Here is a 21,806-nt window from a genome sequence, read left to right as displayed (position 1 = left end):
AAATTTAAAAGTTCTTCTTTTTTTGAATACAACATATGAGGGACAAAATGATTGGAGATATATGTTAATTACTACTTAGCTGTGTTCCATGCCTTTAAACTATCGTTAATAAAATAACACATTTACGATGTGACATGTTTTTTTAAGATGGGTAAGAGAAGAGGTGGTAATTTTAATGCCAAATCAGTAAAATCTATGTTGAGTTTACATTTTTTATTTCAATATTTTTTATACATTTTCTTTGCCTGAATTCCAAAATTTTCCAAAGTTATTGGTTACAAGGGATGTCCCCCAAACATCCCGACTATGTCGGTGCCTTGGCATCCTCACATCTGCCTTCTTAACAGTGAATTACAAGGATTTCAATATCCGTAAATAATATACGAGGTAAATAAAGAAAAATTAGAAGTAGAAATTCAACCAACTATGACTGAAGGACCATTTAACTTGCTAGACTTAATACCAACCAAAAGCGGCGTAGAGCTGCAAAAAGACAATATTGAGAACTTCGATGGTAGCGGTGGAGGAGGAGTCATGGTGGATGGATCGATAATCTTCGCGACTGACTGAAAACCGTTAATCGGATAAGGCAAGCCATAGAGAAACCCTTCGCATTGCTCTAGCGGAAGCTTGAAAATTTGCTTCATCTTGGTGTATACTGAAGTTGTGAATAAATTATCGGAACAAGCAAAATGTGCATTGTCTATACGCTTCACGTCGAGCAGCTTGGCCAATTTTTTTAGCCCTAGGTTGCCGTCGAGCAGTCCATCACAGTAGCGAGCCATATGCTTCAGATCGCTAACCGTACCTATCAAGTATGTATATAAAACATTCAATTAACCGTAATACATCAAATTAAAGCTTTTGAATTGATTGATCATTTATTAGTACCTAATAGATGTTGAGCGGTGGTGGCAAACGTTGCCATGGAAATCGGTATGGATTTGATTTTGAGCAGCTTGAGAAGATAAGTAATGTCGTAGAAGCCGTGAAATGTGATCCATCTCTTGATTTGACCACTACGACATATTGGTAGAAACAAGGTAGTGAAATCCTCTTGAGCTATTCCGTATTTCTTCAATTTGTAGAAATCAAACCCTTTGTTCTTCAGAAATGAATCCAGCGAAGAAACGTCTTCCATATCGCTAACGTGATCAAAATCTCTGAAGTTAAACTCCCAAGTCATTGCTATATTTCCCTTCTGATCGGCAAGTGTGAGACCGAGTTGGAGTATGTTCAATCGGTTCACATTGAATCGGAGACAATGGTAGAATTCTTCCTCCGAGATGCCTTTCGGAGTGCACCAGAGAAATCCTGTTTCATCAATCGAGTTCACGAGTGTAAAAACCTTTTTTAAGCTAAACTTAAAAAACAGTTTCAATCATCCATCTAAGCAACCGTTCAATACCTGGAAACTCCATATCGATGACGACTACTGGAAACTCTGGAAGATACTCATTCAACAGCTCTAATTCTTCACGGAGATTGAGAGACCAAACCTCTCGATTATGGCAGATGGATCTTGGAGCTGCTGTTGACTTTCTAACGATCGCCTTCTCCATGTTTTCCAGTGACTTCATCACTCTAAATATATTGTCATTACGCTTATCGTCCATTTTTCCCATAATTTCTCTTGATTTCTTCAAATTTGATTCTTCGATCACCTTCGAAGTGGCTTCTTATGGTGCTTCTCTATGATATCTTGGATCAAAAAATTTCCACCTGATTTGATTTGGAGATGTCAGTTTGATTTTTGAAAAGCAGAAAGGTAGTCTTGTTGTACTAAGAAAAGAAAAATCCAACCTGGTCTAATATTTTTTTTCCATTTTTTTTAAATAATTTGAATTTCAATCACATCACCCAGATATAATTACTTAAAAGAATTTTTATCTTTTCCAATAATTAGTTAAAAATATATTTTATATTTTTACTTTTTTCTCTATCTTAATCATCATCTACATGGACTTAAGTATAGGGAAATAGAATATTCAAATATATAGCACTATGGAAATTTTTTCTTACTTCTAAGAATAATTTTGGACAGATTAAATAAAATAATATATTATTTAATAATGTTTCGAAATTTGGATGCAATGATGTTAGTAGAAATTTTGTAGGCATGTCTCGAATTAATTTGAATATACCTCTTTTTTTCCATATTAAAATATTAATAATATTATCTATTTATTTAAATTTAGATCAATTAAAAACGTAATTTTTACAATATAAGATAATTAATAAATATTTAAATTATTATTGAATTTTTTATTAATAAATTTATCTTTCATTAATATAATTTTATATAGATGTTTCTAGATAATATTAAAAAGAATAACCTATTGAGAATTTCATTTTGAAATTCTCTTGAAAAATTTTAAAATTTTCCATTATTAATATTTTAAATATTAGTGAGAAACATTTCAATATCTTATTTTATGATTTTTCGTCTTTTTTTTCTTTTCTTTTTTTCTATAATGAAAATATTTTAATTTTTTCTTAAAATTCGTCATAAATATTTTTCAATTAAATAATCTATATTTTATACCAATTTTTACTATTAAACTCATCTCCTAAGAAAACTAGTGAGAAAGAAATGCACGTGATATTTTTAGTTTTATTTTAGTATATAGGAATTGAAGTTTGATAAAATTAATTAAATGTCATGATTAAACGATCTAAATAAAATTGATATATCTATTTTCAATAAATAAATAAATTTGATATATCATTATCAACAAAATCTAAAATATATGTTTTAAATTTGTAAATGGATTTTCACTCTCTTTCATCAAGATAATGTGTGTTAGGAAAGTGTGTAATAAACTCGGGTCGGCATATGACCCTTCCTTCAATATTTTTAAGGAAAAATAAAAAAATAAACAAAAAGCAATTCGTATTCATATTCATATTCTAGAGAATGGAAACTTTTTTCTTTTATTAAAATCATACTTGTTTATTAAATATATGGTTTGATTTTAATGTTAATTTTACTTTTAAATGTTAGTTTGAAATTTGAAAAGTCGAGCATGGTCTAATCTTTTAATAATTTGTATTTCAATCATGATATAATTATTTAATGAAAATTTTATTTTTCCTGATATTAGTTAAAAACAAAATTTTGTAGTGTTATTCTTTCATCTTAATCGTAATCTTAACCTCTCCCTAAAATGATGATAATAATAATAATCATATCTTTAGGACGTGGGGAAATATAATTTTATATTTTTCTTTTCTTTTTTTTATATCACGAAAATTTTTACATTTTTTTAAATTCACCATAAATAATTTTTATTGAGTAATATATATTCTATATCAATATTTACTATTTTCCAGCACAAAACAGTTCATAAGTAGTGTTTTTTTTTACCAAAAATCAGATAAATGGTACAAAACAGCCTTTAAAATTCGGTAGAAATCTATAATTTTCATGTAAAAATCAAAACAATAAGCCATAGTTTAAGATGATATAAATCCGTAAACTTTGTAGATCTAAAATAGTCCAAAAACAGTTTGATAATAAAAAAAAATTCAAACTAAAAAAATTATGGAAAATTTTTAGGTAAAAAAATTTCAAAATCTTTTATTCTAATTGAAAAAGAAAAAACAAAGACCTCAATTTTTTTTCCGACAAACCGAATGGAAGGATTAAAGAATTACATAAAAGAAAACTTACTGTTGTTTTTTTAGGGCTAAGTACCAGAGAAAACAGCCTTGAATATGCAACCCAAAATCTCGAAAGGTAGCTCGCTCTAACCGTCCAAGAAAAATATTAATCTAAAACTATGGTTTGGAAGTTTTTAAATAAACAAACCCTACCAAAACCTTTTAAGAAAAGGTAATAGATCTTTTAATAAATCTCCTTCATTTTTTAAAATCTAGAAACAAATTATCTCCTTCTAAAATAATTTCTAAAACAAAAAGATTTACTTAAAAAAAGTTAAAATACTATTTTGTCCCTGTATTTTTAATTTTTATTCATTTTAGTTTCTGTATTTTAAAAATATTCATTTTAGTCGTACTTTTAAAAAGGATTCATTTTGGCTGATTGATGATGTGACATATTTTTTAAGATGGGTAAAAAATGAGGCGGTAATTTTAATGCCAAATCAGTAAAATATGTTACTCAAAAAGGAAAATACTTTTTGGTTCATTTTAATTTGGTTAAAATACTTTTTTGTCCCTGTATTTTTTAATTTTGGTTCATTTTAATTTCTGTATTTTAAAATATTTATTTTAGTCCTACTTTTAAAAATGGTTCATTTTGACTGATTGATGATGTGGCATATTTTTTAAGATGGGTAAGAAATGTAGCGGTAATTTTAATGCCAAATCAGTAAAGTATATTACTCAAAAAGGAAAAAAAAAAAGCCAAAAGAAAAAAATCAGCCAACGGTGAGCTACAGATTCTTCACTGAAATACACATTTTTTTTTCAAATTTTTTATTCATTTTCTTTGCCTTCGAATTCCAAAATTTTCCGTAAGCTGAAGAGTTGTTTTTGTTTTACGTTTACCTTCGAGATTAAAACAGAAATAAAAATGGTAGAACCTCGCCAGTTTTACAACTAACGAATCAAAAAAAATTCGAAGAAAATCAACCCCAATGACTTTGCTGATTTGTCCTTTAAAATTAACGCCTCATTTCTTACTCATCTTAAAATATATTCCACGTCATCCATCTGTTGCTTTATTAACAGTAACTTAACACCAAGACCAAAATAAATCATATTTTTTTAAGTCCAATGACCAAAATGATATATAGATCAAAACAAGTTTAAATTAAAAGTACGGGAACCAGAAAAGTATTTTAACTATAAGATTTTACTGTTCATTTTAAGTAAAAATTGTATTACCATCTCACAAACCAGAAAAATTGGAACTATTTTGCAATCAAATTGATTTGAAGTTATTTTGAAACAAAAGGAATCAAAATCAAATCAAATCTCACAACCAAAAAAAAACCAATCTAAATCTTTCAAATTTGTAGTATTTCAGATTTCAAATTCAAAAGTTAAATATATATATATATATATATATATATATATAAACTTAACGTAAAGCAAAATTTCTATATAAAGAGTGCCACAATTAATATGTATAAAATTAATTAGTTAGTTGTTTAAGCATGAATCTGTTCTGTGGACTGAATAGAAATCAGGCTAAAATGGGAAACAAGAACACCACCTTCCTCTCCCCCACAACCGATGCAGAATCTCCTTTGGGTACAAACTTAATTTGTTCTACTAATTTCTTCATTAATTAATTAACAAGTTTGTCAACAAGTTCATAATTAAAATGGATCCTTTTGAGTGTTATTTTGCAGTTCTAAGGTCCATCAGAGACGAAAAGCCACTCCATTATACCTTAAAAATCAAATCTTTTTCTTTGCTGAAGAAAGCATTGGCTTCCTCCAAGCGTGACAGATTTGTATCCCAAATCTTCCATGCCAGCGGATATAAATGGTGGGAGTATCATATTATAAACTCCATTTATCTTCGTATAATTGCTTTCTCACTATTTTCTATTTTTGAGACTCTTTTTTTTGGTGTTACTGTAGGAAATTAGCTCTGTATCCCAATGGAGACAAGAACAGAAATGGGTCAGGTTACATCTCCCTCTATTTGGTAACAGCTGAGGATGAAATTGTATCAGCCACTTCAGAGGTCAATGTTGTGCTTACATTTCTTGTCTATGACAGTCTTAGAGACAAATATTTGGCAATCCAAGGTAACCAAAATGGTCTTTTTTAATTAATTTAATTTTTTTTTGATGACCCTATATTTAATTTATCATTATTTTGCAGATGGGAAAGTAAAACGTTTTCATAGAATGAAAACAGAGTGGGGGTTCGAGAAGTTGATTTCATTTGACATTTTTAATAACCCTTCAAATGGGTTCTTGGTTGGTGGGTATGCTGCATTTGGAGTTGACATTTTTGTCATCAAATCTGATGATGGTGGCAAGGGGGAGATCCTTTCCTTGATCAACCCACCAGAACATTACAAATTTACCTGGAAAATCAACCATTTTTCAACACAATCTAAAACATTGTCCTCTGATGTTTTTTCAGTCGAGGGCTACCACTGGTACACAAAAAAGAGAAAAAAAAGAATCATTTTTCAATTAAGTCGAATCATAGAGACCAAATTAAAATTTAACGGAATCGTTTTATAAATGTTTTAGGAGAGTAGAACTGCATCCCAATGGATGCCCCACGGCAATGAGTAACTATTTGTCATTGTTTCTGATCTTTGACGATTTGAGAGAGCTCCCTGATGATTCTCAAGTGTATGTTGAATATGAGATGGCTGTGCTGAGTCAAGTTGGAGGTTGGCCAATAAAATCAACATGTAATCAAATCAAAATTATTGTCATTATTATTATTATTATTTTGTTTAAATTTGCATACATATGCTAATTTTTGTGTGTTCTTTTTTGTATTTTTTTGGACAGATAAGCATTGGTTTGAATATGGTGGTGGAGATGGTTGGGGTTGTGCAGAATTCATGTCATTGATGGATCTTAAAGACACATTAAGCGGATATATTCTTAATGACAGTATGATTGTTCAAGTGAAGATTAATGTTGTCTCTACCTTGAAAAAGTTTCCATAGTCTTTGAGCATTGTGAATGATTTTTTTCTACTATTTTAATTTTTGGGTCTGCCTTTTTTTGGCTTTTGAAACTTCTAATGCCTTCCAATTTTGGTTCTTTCTCTTTGTGGGGTTTAAATATATGGAATTAGTAATTACTTTGAGAGTAAATAGTGGATTGATCAAATTAATTTCAGTGTGATTTGAAAGCATGTTGAGATATGAATTATGTGTTGTTTTGGAAGCAAAAGGGCAACAAGTCTTCTTCTAAATATGAAGAGATTTAGAAGAGAAAATGAAAGGGGGATATTTTTCATGATTATTGAAGAACCTAAAAATTATAGATATATACTCGAAGATCTTAAACAGTTCAAGGAGGAATTTTATGAATCTTTTTATTGTTATAAAAAGTTTTTGCCATCTCCTCAGTCTCTTCCATCTCTCTCAGCTTTTAAGTAGCACTAATTTCAAATGTGTAATAATTTAATCACTACCGTAAAAAAATCTCATCAAGACTATAACTTAAGGTTAAAAAGTACATTTATTTCGGTCCAAAATTCTCATCAAAATGGTCAATTTTTATCTATAACAATTTAATTTTTATAATTTATAAATAAATTTGATCTTTCATTCGTTTGTATCGATCTACATATATAAGAAATTTAACAAAAATAATAATAATAATAATATGGACTAAATCATTGGAAACTTTAGATTTAATTATTACCTGCTAAATTTCAGAGACTATTTATTTATTTATTTATTTTTTGAAAAAGACGTCTTTTCTATAAAAGTGTGTGTGAGAAACATACAAGAACTAGAAGAAAGGAAGACAATCCAATTGAAAAAAATGGTAGCATTTATAATGATATAATGAAGATTTATAGATATCGTTGTTATGCAACGAAGGAAGCCGAACCTCTAACTTGTTCGGGATATGTTTAAACCTCCGTGAAAGATACACTAATTTCAAGAACTAAACTATTACCAATTTAAAAGTATTGAGACTATAGTGGCGACCAAAAGTGTTTTTTAACCAAAATATAGAATCTTTTTTAAACCAAATTTTAAACAGATTTGATTCTTATAAACACATTATTTAATTATTTCCCTCCCTCTCCGGATCTCAACCACATTTTCCCAACTAATTTATACTAATGCTAGGACCTGTCACAAGCTAATTCCATATTAAAAATTGTTATTCCATATTAAAAATTGTTATGTATAAAATTTTAAAGACTAAACTGTTACGAATTTGAAATAATCACTATTAGTAAGAATTTGAAATAAATCATGCACTAGTGTTTTTAACCTATAAATAAATTAATTAAGATTTAAGAGAATAATTTATTAAATTAAATATTTAGCTGGAGTTGGACTCCGAAATACGAGAGTTTGCTTTCTTTCATTTTCATGTAATATATATGTATTTCTTAAATCAACAATGACTCCATGACCCAATGGATAAGGTGTTGGTCTACGGAACCAAAGATTCTGGGTTCGATCCCCAGTGGAGTCGTTTAAATATTTTAATAGACTCAAATGATTCAGTAAATGCGCGTGGCCATATTGAGTTTTTTCCCCTCCAAATATAGACTAACTTTAATTATTTTTAATGTATTTTACGGCACATGTGATTTTGAATTTGATTTAAATTGTACTACATTTGAAACTACATAATTAATTACTTTATGCTACTTGTACATTATATTTATTGTGTTTTATAATGTTCAGATGGAGAAATGAGACGTTTTCATGCCATGAAGGCAGAGTGGGAGTTTGAAGGTTGATTTCTCTCAACACATTCAATGATGCTTCAAATGGATACTTGGTTGATGATTGCTGTTCATTTGGAGTGGACATTTTTGTCATGCATTATATTTTTTGTTTTGTTTTTGCTTTTGTTTGTTTATTATTATTATTATTTTTTTTTTGCAGTATATATGCAGATGTACATTCATGCATCTTTCTTTCAGGAAATTACGGCTATATCCTAAGGGATGCCCTAATGCCACGGCTGACTTTTTGTCCTTGTACCTGGTATTTCGTAGTTTGAAAGATGTTCCGATCCCTAGGTTAAATTCTCAAGTGTACATTGAATTTGAGATGGCCATATTGGATCAACTTGTAGCTGGACAAAAAAAAAAAAAAAAGGAGCATGTAATTGGCAACCTTTTTACCTTAACTTTTATTCTTTCTTTAAAATCTTGGTTTTCTTTCTGTTTCAAAATGAATGCTAAAATCCAGCTAAAATTGGGTTTATTCATGTGCAGACAACTGTTGGTTTGAAGTCGGTGGTCTGGACTACTGTTGTGGAAGTCCAAAGTTTATGTCATTGACGGATCTCAAAGAACCAAAGAAAGGCTTTATTTTGTGATGATGCTCTGGCTGTTGAAGTGAAAATTAATGTCATCTTTACCATGAAGTAATTTTTATAGAAGGTAGGGTAAATGCTGATCTTTGAGATCATAATTAATGCTGTCTTTTGATGGTGTAGCCTTTTGAAGATATCTTCAATTTTTATGAACTATTCTGATGTCTTAGTTGGAGCCTTTTAAAAGATGTGGCAGTTTTGTCCAAACAGAAATGTTGTCTGCTTTTGTTTTTGCTTAGATAGAAGAAGATACATTTTTGGTCCCTAAGAGGTTTGAAGTAGATATCTATTTGGTCCCTGAAGTTTCAAAAGGAATATTTTTTTGTTCTTAGAGTTGGAAATATGTATTTATTTAGCCCTTAATGTTTCGAATAGACATTTTCGATCCTCGAGATGTAAAAGAATGTTTCTAAAATGGTCTTGAGAACGTCTTTGATTGATAGTTGACTAACCTTCAAATGATGTGGTTGTTAAAGGCCACACCATTTTAAGATTAGCCAACTAAGGGTCAAAAGAAGCTCTCAATGACCATTTAGAAACATTTATCAAATCTCCATAACCAACAATGTCTATTTTGAAACTTCAAAGACCACCAAATAAACATCTATTTCAAACATGATCGAAAATTTATTTTCTCTCTCTTTTTAATAATAAGACTATATTATGTTAGAAATTATCAATAAAAATTATAATCAAGCAATATTAAATTTTAATTTACTAATTCAAATAATTTCTATGAATGTATATGTGATTTTATTTCTAAGTTCTTATCGCAACTACATTTCCATAGGTATATTACTTATATATTTTGATACCATGGTTAAAAATAATCAATTATAAGATAATTAAACTATAATTAAAGTAATTACATCAATATTCATCATTTTTGTGTTTTCTGCAAGACCTTGAAATTTTCCATATTGACATCAATATTTTGAATCTTGCATGTATATATAACAATTCTGAAATCTTGACATCACTTCTAAAAAAATTTCCCTGTGGCTGAAGGTTTCTTGAAACAACTTCCCAACGTTTTAAAAGCTTAAACCAAAGAACAATATTTACCCATATTTAAGGTACAATTATTGCGAGCGATTTTTCTCTCTCTTTTTTTTTTCCTTCTAAAAAACTCGGAAACACAAATAGGCGGCGCCGGGCGGCACTACTTATACAAAGAAAAAAAAAAATACAAATCAAAAGCAACTCATAAAAAAAAAAAATAAAAGAAAAAAGAATACGAACAGACAAACTATACAGTATAAGACATAAAGTTTCCGCTTGCCTGTTTACTCGCCAACGTTGGGAAAGAGAATGGAGAGGAACAATATCATCTTCCCCTCATCTCAGGCAGATTCTGGTAATTGTGATATTTTTAACATTCTCTCAATCAATCACTCAAATTCTTCGTAGTTCATATAAAATATTAATGGATTATTTGTAGAGTTATCTCTGGTTATTTTGTGCAGTTTTAAGGTCCATTAGAGATGAAAAACCTCTCCATTATACCTTACAAATCCAACCTTTTTCCTTGCTGAAGACTGCACTTGCTACTTGCAGTCGTGAAAGATATGAATCCCCCATCTTCAATGTCGGCGGTTTTAAATGGTAGCTAATTTACACTTTCACCTTCACTTTTGAAGCAATTTTACGCACTCTGATCACTATTTTACTCACTTCACTTTTGAAGATTTGTATCCCAAATCTTCCATGCCGCGGATATAAATGGTGGGAGTATCATATTATAAACTCCATTTATCTTCATATAATTGCTTTCTCACTATTTTCTAATTTTCGAGACTCTTTTTTTTTGGTGTTATGGTAGGAAATTAGCTCTGTATCCCAATGGAGACAAGAACAGAAATGGATCAGGTTACATCTCCCTCTATTTGGTAACAGCTGAGGATGAAATTGTATCAGCCACTTCAGAGGTCAATGTTGTGCTTACATTTCTTGTTTATGATAATCTCCGAGACAACTATTTGGCAGTCCTAGGTAACCAAATTACTCAAAACCCATGTACTTTAATTTTGGATTCTTTTTTTTAATCATCAATAATATTATTTCAGATGGGAAAGTAAGACGTTTTCATGCAATGAAGACAGAGTGGGGGTTTGGAAAGCTGGTTTCACTTGAGACTTTCAATGATTCTTCAAATGGTTTCTTAGTTGATGATTGTTGTGCCTTTGGAGTTGACATTTTCGTAATGAAATGTGATGGGAAAGGGGAGGCCCTTTCCTTGATCAAGGAACCAAAAAATAACAAATATACTTGGAAAACCAACAAAACTTTTCACAACTAGATGAAAATATGTATCTATCTGATCCTTTTACAGTGGAGAGCTACCGTTGGTATGCAAAATTTAGATTATATTTACCCTTAATATATTTATTTTTATGAAATATAAAAATAATATTTTGTATTTCAGGAAGATAAGGCTACATCCTAAAGGATGCTCCCAGGAAAGTGCTGGGTTTTTGTCATTGTACCTGATATTTGATAGTTTCAAAGAGCTTCTTCCTCAAGGTTGTCGAGTGTATGCTGAATTTGAGATAGCTGTGCTGAGTAAATATGGAGTTGGACACAAAAAATTAGAAAGTAATTAACATTAACGTTTTGGTTTTACCATAATTTCCAAAGCTTATTTTTAATTTGAAATCTTGGTTTGGTTTTGGTTCTGTGTAAAAGACTAAAGTTATTGGCTCTTCTGAATTGTGTGTGTGCAGGTAAGTGTTGGTTCGAGTTTGGTGGTATAGAGACCGGTTTGGGTTTTCCGGAATTCATGCCATTGAGAGATCTCAAAGAAGTGAAGAAGGGCTATATTTGTGATGACACTTTGATTGTTAAAGTGAAGATCAATGTTGTGTCTATTTTGAAGAAGCTTTTCTAGAAGGGAATTCAATAAAATAATGCTGCTCTTTTGATAATCATAATGCGCTGTCTTGTCTTGATTGATACCATGCAACTTTTTAAAGATTTCTAGAACTTTTGTAGAACTATTCTGATGTGTTTATAATTTTGAAAAAAATGCTAAGGACAACTGAACATGTGAAATTTGGAAACATTTTAAAACTGAAGCTTCCACCTTTGCGTTTTCTTTTTGTTATAAATATTAAATATATGGGACTACTATCCATTATTGGTTATGCTCAAATGGTTTCAAGGGAAAAAAAAAGAACGAATTAATTCTCACTGAGAGTATAATGAATGATAATTCATCTGGTACACATTTGGATAATGATGCCTCAAATTGAGAACTGAAGTGACATAATCTTTCCCTACAAATACCCCTTTTCCCTATAAAAAACCTACAAATACATCCATAAAAAAGGACATACAGCAAGAGATAAAAAAAAAAAAAAAGTGAAAATCGCGAAAGAGAGAAAAAGGAGGAATAGAAAATATAGGAGATATTGATGAGATATTAAAACATAATAACTAATTTAAAAAAATACTTGTCTATATGCTATTACCCACACAGGAGAGCAAAGTCTTCCTCCTAAATCTTGAGAGCAAAATTTTTTCTTTTCAAAGATGACGACTTCTGAAAATACTCAACTTTTTGTACAAAGATTTCTACCCATCAGTTGATTGTAGTTATTTACTCAAAAGTTTTTTCTTTACAGAGGTCTCATATCATATTATGCCTTCCATATTCATGGTGTTGGAGTTGTTTTGTTAAGCACTAGAACAGTGCAAGTAAAGTATCCACGTAATTATATTAATTTCAATATTATTTCAAAGCATCTTGGGGATGGATAATGAATCTGAATTTTTTTTTTTTTTTTAAAGATACGTATGTAAGAAACATATACCTACAAAAGGAAGCTAAAGGGGCTTTCCAAAGAGAAGAGGAAAGCTAAAGAAAGACTTCTCAATTTAAAGATATAGTAGATACATTGTAATCACAAAAAAAAAAAAAAAAAAACTTTGCTTTAGAGGACCAAAGAGAAGCTGCAACTTTAATGTCCTCCCAAAAGATGGATAATGGAGTTCTCATTGTTGTCAAAAATTCGATTATTGCATTCCAACCAAAGGTACCAAAGGATCGAGCACCTAGATTTGGGGCAATTGGAAAGCATTTTCGCAATGAAGTCCACCATTACTGGGAGACATAGAGGCAGTCTGAGGTTTCAAAGAGAAAATTCCATAAAATTTTTTAGAATTCACAATGTAGGAGCAGATGATCTAAAGTTTCATTCTTCTTTCTACATAGGACACACCACTTTGGGTTGAGGTAGAGGAATTTCATGGGTGATTGGATCCAATAAAGTGCATTGATTCTTCTACGAGTAACACACCCTATGAAGAATTTACACTTCTTTGGATAGATAGAGTCCCATAAATTCTTGTATAAAACTGAGTTAATTTCTGCAGAAGGGGACGCCAGAAAATGTTGGGATTATGGAGCCAAAACTTGAAACACATGTATTATGAAGAAAATGATTTTTCAACACTATTACCGATTCCTACCAAGAGTAGGATATTGTTGTTTTTTAAGGATTACAATATTGTTTTCCTATAAGAATTAAGATATTTGGCCTCTTATAAATAGAGTCCTTATGTTAAGGTTTCATTTGTACAGAATCCAAATAAAAGAGACTTGAGTAGTTGTGGGCAGTGTTGAAAAGGATTCTGTATCCCGTGGGTTTAGTGAGTGTTTTTCATTCCTGTACCTAAATATAGTGTGTTATAATACTTAGAAGCTAGATGGCTCTTGTTGGGACCTCCAGAGGATATTTTTGGGGAGAGTTTTGTATTCTAATCCTTAAACAATTATTAGTGAATTACCCAAATCTAAGTGGAAGACTGGATGTAGCCCTTAAACCAGTATAATTTGCTGTGTCGTTATTTTTGTGCCTTTATAGTTTCTTCCTATTTTCATATATTTTGGTTGTGTTTGGATATTTCTGTGGAAGGGGAAATTATTCAGGGTCTTCAATTTCCCAACAAGTGGTATCAGAGCTGTAAGGTTGCAGCATCATGGGTGACAGATATCAAGCAGACCATTATTATGAAGGAGTCCTGAAGTTCAATGAGGAGAATTTCAGTTTTTGGAAGATGCAGGTAAAGGATCTTTCTTATGTGCAAGAAGATACACAAGACTTTGGGAGAGAGACCAGCAGGGATGGTAGACAAGGATTGGAATGAGATGAATGAGCAGGTCGTTGCCAACATCAGAATGGCATTGTCAATGAATTTTTGTAGTCTGGTGGCGAAAAAGACTACAGCGAAGGAGTTGTTGAAGGTCTTGCAAGACAGGTATGAAAAACCTTATGCCAATACAAAAATACTTCTATGGACGAGGTATTTTAATATCCACATGAAGGAGAGAACCTCGGTGAATTCCCACATTAATGAACTCACCGATATCTTGAACAAGTTAGAAGGAATGAGTGTCAAGATTGACGAGGAGGTGAAAGGCATGAGGCTGTTGACGTCTTTTCCTAACAGTTGGGAGACGATGAAGACTGCGGTGTCGAATTCGCTAGGAGACTATTTGTGATGCCGCCATATCTGAGGAAGCTCGAAGAAAATTAGGGAAAATGTCTGCATCTACTTCAGGGGCAGAAAACAAGGTTGAATCAGCTTTGATAGCTCAGAACAAAGGGAAGACAAAGATGAGTTACAATGGGAAGCAGCAATAGAGATATATGTAGCAGAAATTGCTTACCGCAAGTGTACGGGTCAAGCTTTAATAAAGTGGTAAGTCAATACCGATATCGTCCTCTGGATTGGGTTTCTAGATCACTCAAGTACCACAGATACAATTGCTCAATTTTATTTAGAGAATCAAAATCAAAAGGGAGAATATAATCAAAGAAAATAAAAATGCAATAATAAACATAAAAACAATGGGGAAATGTCCTAGGGAATTGATTTCACCGAGCGCAAGCTAATTCTTCTTACGAATTAAGAAACCAATATCCCTATCTAGTTTCTATAACAAGTAAACGCTTTATTCAACAAGTCTATTATCGACCTCTAAAGGACTTCTAAATCTCCCGATCTTAAAACCCCTTTCGTTATGCATCACAATTCTAACTCTAGACCACCTCTCCCGAGCGTAAGATTTCAAGTCTAAAATCAATCAATCTATGGCCAGTAGATTCAAGGCATTAAGCATAGAGAAGTATAAATAAAACATTCATAAACATTCAACCAAGAAAACTAAACAATCAATGCATAATGGCTACATCAATTCCCAAGATGAGAGGTTTAGCTTCTCATATTCAATGGAAAACAATAAAATCACAATGAGAAGTCCATAACAAAACCATAAAAATCAAGGGAAAGGAGAAGAAACTATGTTCGGCGTGTCAATCGTCCGTCCCCGAAGCGACCTCCACGATCCCGAGCCTTGAAAATCACTTTTCTAAGCTCTCCAATGGTCTCCTTGCCCTCCGATTTGGCCAAAAAGGCAAACTGCCATAAAAACTCTCCCAAACTCCCCCTTGTGGTGGCTGCACAACCCTATTTTTATAAAAAGTTGTCGCGGCAGCGCCGTGGCGCTATATACAGAGCCATGGCGCTACACTATTCACAAACGCGAAATTTAAACTTCGGAGCGCCGCGGCACTCTATGCTAGAGTCGTGGCGCTATCTCCTCGGGTTTTTAGCTCCAAATCTTGTTGTTATTCCATCTTGGTCACTTTGATTCCGATTTTTCTCTCATTTTGATCCAAATATGTCTCGTTTCCTCCCGATGCTTTATTCTTGCAAAATATATCTTATGTGCTTAAATTTGTCATGAAGAAACGAAAACTAACAAATAATTTCAATATAAATCTCATGAAATATAGCTCACAAAGTGTGCTATCAATATAGCAGGGGTAGTGGGAGTTCCAGTGGAGAAGTAGAATGTTATTACTGCCACAAGAAGGGACACATTAAACGCTTTTACAGGAAGTTTAAAGAAGATGTTGAGAAGGGGAACACTACTGCAAATGTTGTAACAGAAGGAGAACGGATTGAAGAGTTTCTGGCTTGTGTTCAGAGGAACATATCTATAGACCAGTGGGTTGAAGACACTGCAGCATCAGCGCACGTTGTTTCAGACAGACGTTGGTTCTCATCTCTTATTGCAGGTAATTATGGCTCAATGAGGATGGGGAATGAGAGTATCTCTAAGGTAGGAGGAATTGAAGATGTTTGTTTGAAGACAGGCGAAGGGGCCGAGTTGGTGCTACAAGGCGTCAGGTATATTCCTAGCTTCAGATTTAATTTGTTATCTGCAGGGAAGCTAGATGACGATGGCTATAGTAGTGAGTTTAGTGGGGGTTTCTAGAAGCTCAATAGGGAATCCAGGGTGGTGGCAACAGACCACAAGATATCTTCTGTTTATGTGTCAGAGTTTGGGGTTGCCAAGGGTTCACTGAGACAGACTATGTACAGAGTAGTTGCAGATGGTTCAGGGCGAGACCTTAGAGAAACAGAAGCAATGATGGCCAGAACAGATAAGAAGAATCTACCATCAGCTCAAGTTAAACAGTTGAGAAGTACAGAAAAGGGAAACGGGAATTTGATAGGCCATCGAGTTCATACCTCAGCCGTCAAACGTTCAGGCGAGCTGATGAAGTCGCATAGGCGAATTAGTGCATTGAAGGGTACGATTTCTGTTTCTAGTGTGGCAACAGACTTGGGTGGGAGCGCCAAGTCATCAGGGGAATCTTTCTTCAGAGGTCGTTGGGTTCGATCGAGAAAGGAAGTGACGGGGACCACTTAGATCAAGTGGGAGTATGTGGCTATGTCTCTAAGTCTGGGGGACAAGACCACGTAGAGTTACTTAGTCTCGGGGCAGAGTCAGACGATGCTTGGGTAGGGCCAAGCAGTATTGATCAGTTTGTTGATGGAGGGGTTAGAACTGTGCCTTGAAGAGGGTGTCAAGATGATGGAACACTGTTAATGCAGTGGGAGGCAGAGAATTGTCGCTTTGTCTCCAAGTGGGAGATTGTTGGGATTATGGAGCCAAAACAGGAAACACATGTCCTATGAAAAAAAAGAATTTTTCAACACTATTATCAATTCCTAGCGGGAGTAGGGTATTGTTGTCTTATAAGGATTACAATATTGTTTTCCTATAAGAATTATGATATTTGGCCTCTTATAAATAAAGCTCTTATGTTAAGGTTTCATTTGTACAGAATCCAAATAAAAGAGACTTGAGTGGTTGTGGGCAGTGTTGAAAAGGATTCTGTATCCCATGAGTTTAGTGAGTGTTTTTCATTCCTGTACCTAAGTATAGTGTGTTATAATACTTAGAAACTAGAGGACTTTTGTTGGGACCTTAGGGAATATTTTTTGGGAGAGTTTTGTATTCTAATCCTTAAACAATTATTAGTGAATTACCTAATCTAAGTGGAAGACTGGATGTAGCCCTTAAACCAATATAATTTGCTGTGTCGTTATTTTTGTGTCTTTATAGTTTTCTTTCTATTTTCATATATTGTAGTTGTATTTGGATATTTCTGTGAAAAGGAAAATTATTCAGAGTCTTCAATTTCCCAACAAAAAAGCCTTGGAGGATTTTAAAGTGTACTGCCCGTCGGTTGAGTGAGCCCACAAAAATTTATCCCTTCCCCAAGATTCAGATAGATGAGGAAATTCAGCCGTGATTGTGTTCCATAGTAATTGCTCTCTTTCAAACAATGGCCGGCGACGGAAAGGATTCCAGGCGTTGTTTGACCAACTTTCAAGTCCTTACAATCGGTGAGTGCAAAGAAACGGGGAAATGCTATAAACAAAGGTCCATGGTCAGACCAATCATGATACCAAGAGAGAATATTAATGCCATTGCCAACTTGCCATTTTTTGTAGCTGTATCAAAAATATTGCAACAGTTTGCAATATGAAACCAGGGAGCTCCTGAGCTACCAAATTAAAATTACTTTTTGAAGGGAAGAGAGGGTAATGACCGAGTAGCTGAAGGATGATATACAACCTTTAATCCATGAAATCCACTTAAAGATCAAAACCTTTACGGTGCAAAATATTAAAGAGGTAATGCAAATTCAGCTTGTCAAAGAGATAATGAATCTGAATCATGTGTTATTTTGGAAGCTGTAGAAGTTGTTTGTTCTAAAATATGAAGTGAAATATGTAAGGGGATAATGAAATTATTGAAGAAGCACCTGAAAATATAAAAGGGGTATTTTGGGATTGACAGTAGAATTTATAATTTTGAAAAAAAAAATCATTTTAGTATAATTGATTTTTCAAAATCGTCATACATCCATGCCTTAAAAAATCAATTTAAGGAGAGGCTAAATAAAAGAGTTCCAGTTTAAAGAAATGGTGTAGATATCATAATTACAAAAGAATGTCGATTTGGTGGACAAGAGGAAGCAGCCATCTTAATATTATCCCACATAGTGCATGCAGATCTATATTTAATTATATGAGAAAAGACGGTTATTTCTCTCAAGCAAGATAAATCAAAGAATAGAGCAGAACCCATTACACCAAAGTACATTTCTACTCTTTTGAGAGAGTGTATTTACGCATTCCCAAACAAAGACATTGATATTGCTAGGAAGGCTAATGCATATTTTGACCCTAAATATACTTGAAACATCTTAAATATAATATACTTTGAACTATTATTTCGCCTTTCAACCTAAATATACTTGAACATCTTAAAGTTTCATGGAGCAATTTTATGAATTTATTATATTTTTCATAAAACGTATGAAATTTCTACATATATATAACCATTCTGAATCTTACCATTATTATTTAGAAAAATCTAACCTGAGGGCTAAAAGATGCTTAAAAGTACATAAACCACCACTTAACATAAACTTACCTCAAGGTAATTGATACTTATATCTGTTCAAAAACTCGTAAGTTCGAATTTTATATAAGGGTGTAAATAACTCGTTCCGACTCAGTTTGATGGTCAAACCGAAACCGAACCGAAAATATGCTAAATAAAATAAAAAAACAGACTCCCAATAGGTATTCCAACTGTACCGAACTGACTGAAGCACCGGCGGGTTCGTCGGTTCGGCTTGATGGTGAACTGCACGTTTCCAGAGGTGCTTGGAGCACGGGTTGTGGGCCGGGTTTCGGGTAGAGTTGCGGGTCTGGGCGTGTTTTTGTCTTCTTTTTAAATATTTATTTGTTTTGTTTTGATTTTATTTTTTTCACTTTACCTTTCTCTAAAAAAAAATCTAAATCAAATAATATCTAATATTTGAATTCGGAAACTAAATCATATCAAAATCCTAAATCATATCTAATCAAATAAAAAAAATTCCAATGGATTAAACTGCACCGTATAAGACATAAAGTTTAGGCTCGCCTGTTAGCTCGCCAGCATTGGGAAAGAGAATGCAGAGGAACCATATCATCTCCCCATCATCTCAGGCAGATTCTGGTTCTGGTACTTTTAACATAATTCTCTCAATCAATCTCTCAACTTTGTAGTTCATATAAAATATTAATTGGATTATTTCATTTGTAGAGTTATCTCTGGTTATATATTTTGTGCAGTTTTAAGGTCCATTAGAGATGAAAAACCTCTCCATTATACGTTACAAATCCAACCCTTTTCGTTGCTCAAGACTGCACTTGCTACTTCCAGTCGTGACAGATATGAATCCCCCATCTTCAGTGTCGCCGGTTTTAAATGGTAGCTAATTTACACTTTCACCTCCACTTTTGAACCAATGTTTCTCACTTCTCATCACTATTTTGGTTTTGGGATTTTGTTATTCCTTTGTTGTGCTAGGAAATTAGCAGTCTATCCCAGTGGAGATGTGAAAAGAAATGGGTCCAATCATATATCTCTCTATTTGGTAACTGCTGAGGATGACATTCCTACTTTAGACCTCACTGTTGTGTTTACGATTCTTGTTTATGATAATCTCCGAGACAACTATTTGGCAGTCCTAGGTAACCAAATTACTCAAAACCCATGTATTTTAATTTTTGTTTGCTCTCTTTGGAGGGTTTTTTTTTTTTAACATAAATAATGTGTTATTGCAGATGGGAAAGTAAGACGTTTTCATGCAATGAAGAAAGAGTGGGGGTTTGAAAAGTTGGTTTCACTTGAAACTTTCAACGACTCTTCAAATGGGTTCTTAGTTGATGATTGTTGTGCATTTGGAGTTGACATTTTTGTAATGAAATGTGATGGGAAAGGGGAGGCCCTTTCCTTGATCAAGCAGCCCAAAAATAACAAATATACTTGGAAAACCAACAACTTTTCACAACTAGATGAGAATATGTATGTATCGGATCCTTTTACAATGGAGGGCTATGGAGGGCTACCGTTGCTATGGAAAATTTAGATTATATATATATTTATTTTGCATTTTGCATTTACATGTATTATAAAATGTATGTTTTGTATTTCAGGAAGATGTCCTTATATCCCAAAGGATCCCCCAAAGCGAGCCCGGACTATTTGTCACTGTTCCTAAGATGTGAGAGTTTGAAAGAACTTCCTCAAGGTTGTCGAGTGTATGCTGAATTTGAGATAGCTGTGCTGAGTAAATATGGAGTTGGACACAAAAAATTAGAAAGTAATTAACATTAACGTTTTGGTTTTACCATAATTTCCAAAGCTTATTTGTAATTTGAAATCTTGGTTTGGTTTTGGTTCTATGTAAAGACTAAAGTTATTGGCTGTTTTTAATTGTGTGTGTGCAGGTAAGTATTGGTTCGAGTTTGGCGATTTAGGTTTGGGTTTTCCGGATTTCATGTCTTTGAGAGATCTCAATGAAGTCACGAAGGGCTACATTTGTGATGACACTTTGATTGTTGAAGTGAAGATCAATGTTGTGTCTACTTTGAAAGAGCTTTTCAAGAAGGAAATTCAATAAATAGTGCTGTCTCGTCTTAGATGATGCAATGCGACCTTTTGAAGGTTTCTGCAAGTTTTGTAGAACTATTTAGTTGCAGCTTACACCTCTGTGTTTGACTACTATCCATTATTGTTGCTCAAATAGTTTCTAAGGTAAAAAAGAACGAATTAATTCTCACTGTGAGTATATAATGATTGATAATTCCTTTCGTACACGTTAGAAATAATGTGTCAAATTGGCAATGGAAGTCATATAGACTGCAATCTACCTTTTTTTTTTCTTTTTTTGGAAAAACTTTATGGGAGTAGGCGAGAAACCTACAAACTAAATAAAAACACTCCCATTAAGATAAATGGAATATTTATTCTGTTCTTTCTCATCTATGGATGAGATTCATAATTTTTTTAATTAATTATTTTTTATTTTTCATTTATACTAATAATAATTTTTCTTCCAATAAAATTTTATACCATTAGTCGATGTTTATACCATTAGTCGATGAGATGTTATTCTAAAATATTATTAATTTATTTTTAATTTTTAATTTCGAGAGGCTTCATGGAGTCGAGAAAAAGTATCTCTTGTTTTTCATTCCTTTTTTACTATTAATAAATATCAGTATATTTTTGTGGAATATTACAGTAGGTTTTTCTCTCCCCCCTGATTTCTGATTTTGTAGTCCAGATAGAATTATGTGGGTGCCTTCCAATTTTTTGGAAGAATTTACGAGTGTCTACAAAGAACTTTTTTTGAAAGTTAAAAAATGGTTGGACAATAGTATTATAATTTTTGGAAAATAATAAAAACTTTCAAGAAGTTTTTGACAAAAATTAATTATCAAAACTAATTTGACATTTATTGAAGACGTCTAGCCTTTAAAAAATATTAATTTTGAAGCTTAATTGAACCTTTCAAAGGTTAATTGAAAAAGTTATATTTTGATCGACCTATATATTTCGACACTTTTTTTAAGGTTGAGTTAGTAATCGAAAAAGATTTATGGAAGGTTTATTTCGTACTTTTAGAAAGATTGT

General features: G+C 32.5%; 2 protein-coding genes, 1 non-coding gene and 1 pseudogene across 3 annotated transcripts; 3 read left to right on the top strand and 1 right to left on the bottom strand.

The window, feature by feature from the left end:
• Positions 1-416: 416 nt before the first annotated feature.
• On the bottom strand, positions 417-1,186 carry LOC111015612 (putative CCR4-associated factor 1 homolog 7). The gene is made up of 2 exons (XM_022290692.2): positions 892-1,186; positions 417-808 (listed from the first exon to the last, which is right to left on the bottom strand). The coding sequence occupies exons 1-2, from the start codon at positions 1,184-1,186 to the stop codon at positions 417-419; spliced, it is 687 nt and encodes a 228-aa protein (XP_022146384.2).
• A 3,937-nt stretch (positions 1,187-5,123) lies between these two features.
• LOC111015611 (uncharacterized) lies at positions 5,124-11,852 on the top strand (annotated as a pseudogene).
• On the top strand, positions 8,038-8,110 carry TRNAR-ACG (transfer RNA arginine (anticodon ACG)). The gene has a single exon. It is a non-coding gene; the product is annotated as a tRNA-Arg (tRNA).
• Positions 11,853-18,975: 7,123 nt separating the features above from the next.
• On the top strand, positions 18,976-20,790 carry LOC111015610 (uncharacterized). The gene is made up of 7 exons (XM_088122994.1): positions 18,976-19,045; positions 19,260-19,346; positions 19,457-19,595; positions 19,695-19,858; positions 19,952-20,231; positions 20,324-20,468; positions 20,587-20,790. Exons 1-7 carry the CDS (start codon positions 18,976-18,978, stop codon positions 20,788-20,790), a joined length of 1,089 nt encoding a protein of 362 aa, XP_087979120.1.
• Positions 20,791-21,806: the final 1,016 nt, after the last annotated feature.

Source organism: Momordica charantia (genome assembly GCF_013281855.1).
Source record: "Momordica charantia cultivar OHB3-1 chromosome 4 unlocalized genomic scaffold, Mcharantia_2.0 BLBB01000004.1, whole genome shotgun sequence".
Taxonomy (NCBI): domain Eukaryota; kingdom Viridiplantae; phylum Streptophyta; class Magnoliopsida; order Cucurbitales; family Cucurbitaceae; genus Momordica; species Momordica charantia.
This window is presented reverse-complemented; position numbering and strand designations above follow the sequence as displayed.

Excerpts from the sequence above, each read along its gene's own strand:
- LOC111015612 (XM_022290692.2), bottom strand. The coding sequence starts at position 1,186 with ATGACTTGGGAGTTTAACTTCAGAGATTTTGATCACGTTAGCGATATG. Across the intron at positions 809-891 it reads CACCGCTCAACATCTATTAG|GTACGGTTAGCGATCTGAAG; the intron begins GTACTAATAAAT and ends CATACTTGATAG.
- LOC111015610 (XM_088122994.1), top strand. The coding sequence starts at position 18,976 with ATGGTGAACTGCACGTTTCCAGAGGTGCTTGGAGCACGGGTTGTGGGC. Across the intron at positions 19,046-19,259 it reads GGTTTCGGGTAGAGTTGCGG|GCTCGCCTGTTAGCTCGCCA; the intron begins GTCTGGGCGTGT and ends CATAAAGTTTAG. Across the intron at positions 20,469-20,586 it reads CTGTGCTGAGTAAATATGGA|TTATTGGCTGTTTTTAATTG; the intron begins GTTGGACACAAA and ends TAAAGACTAAAG.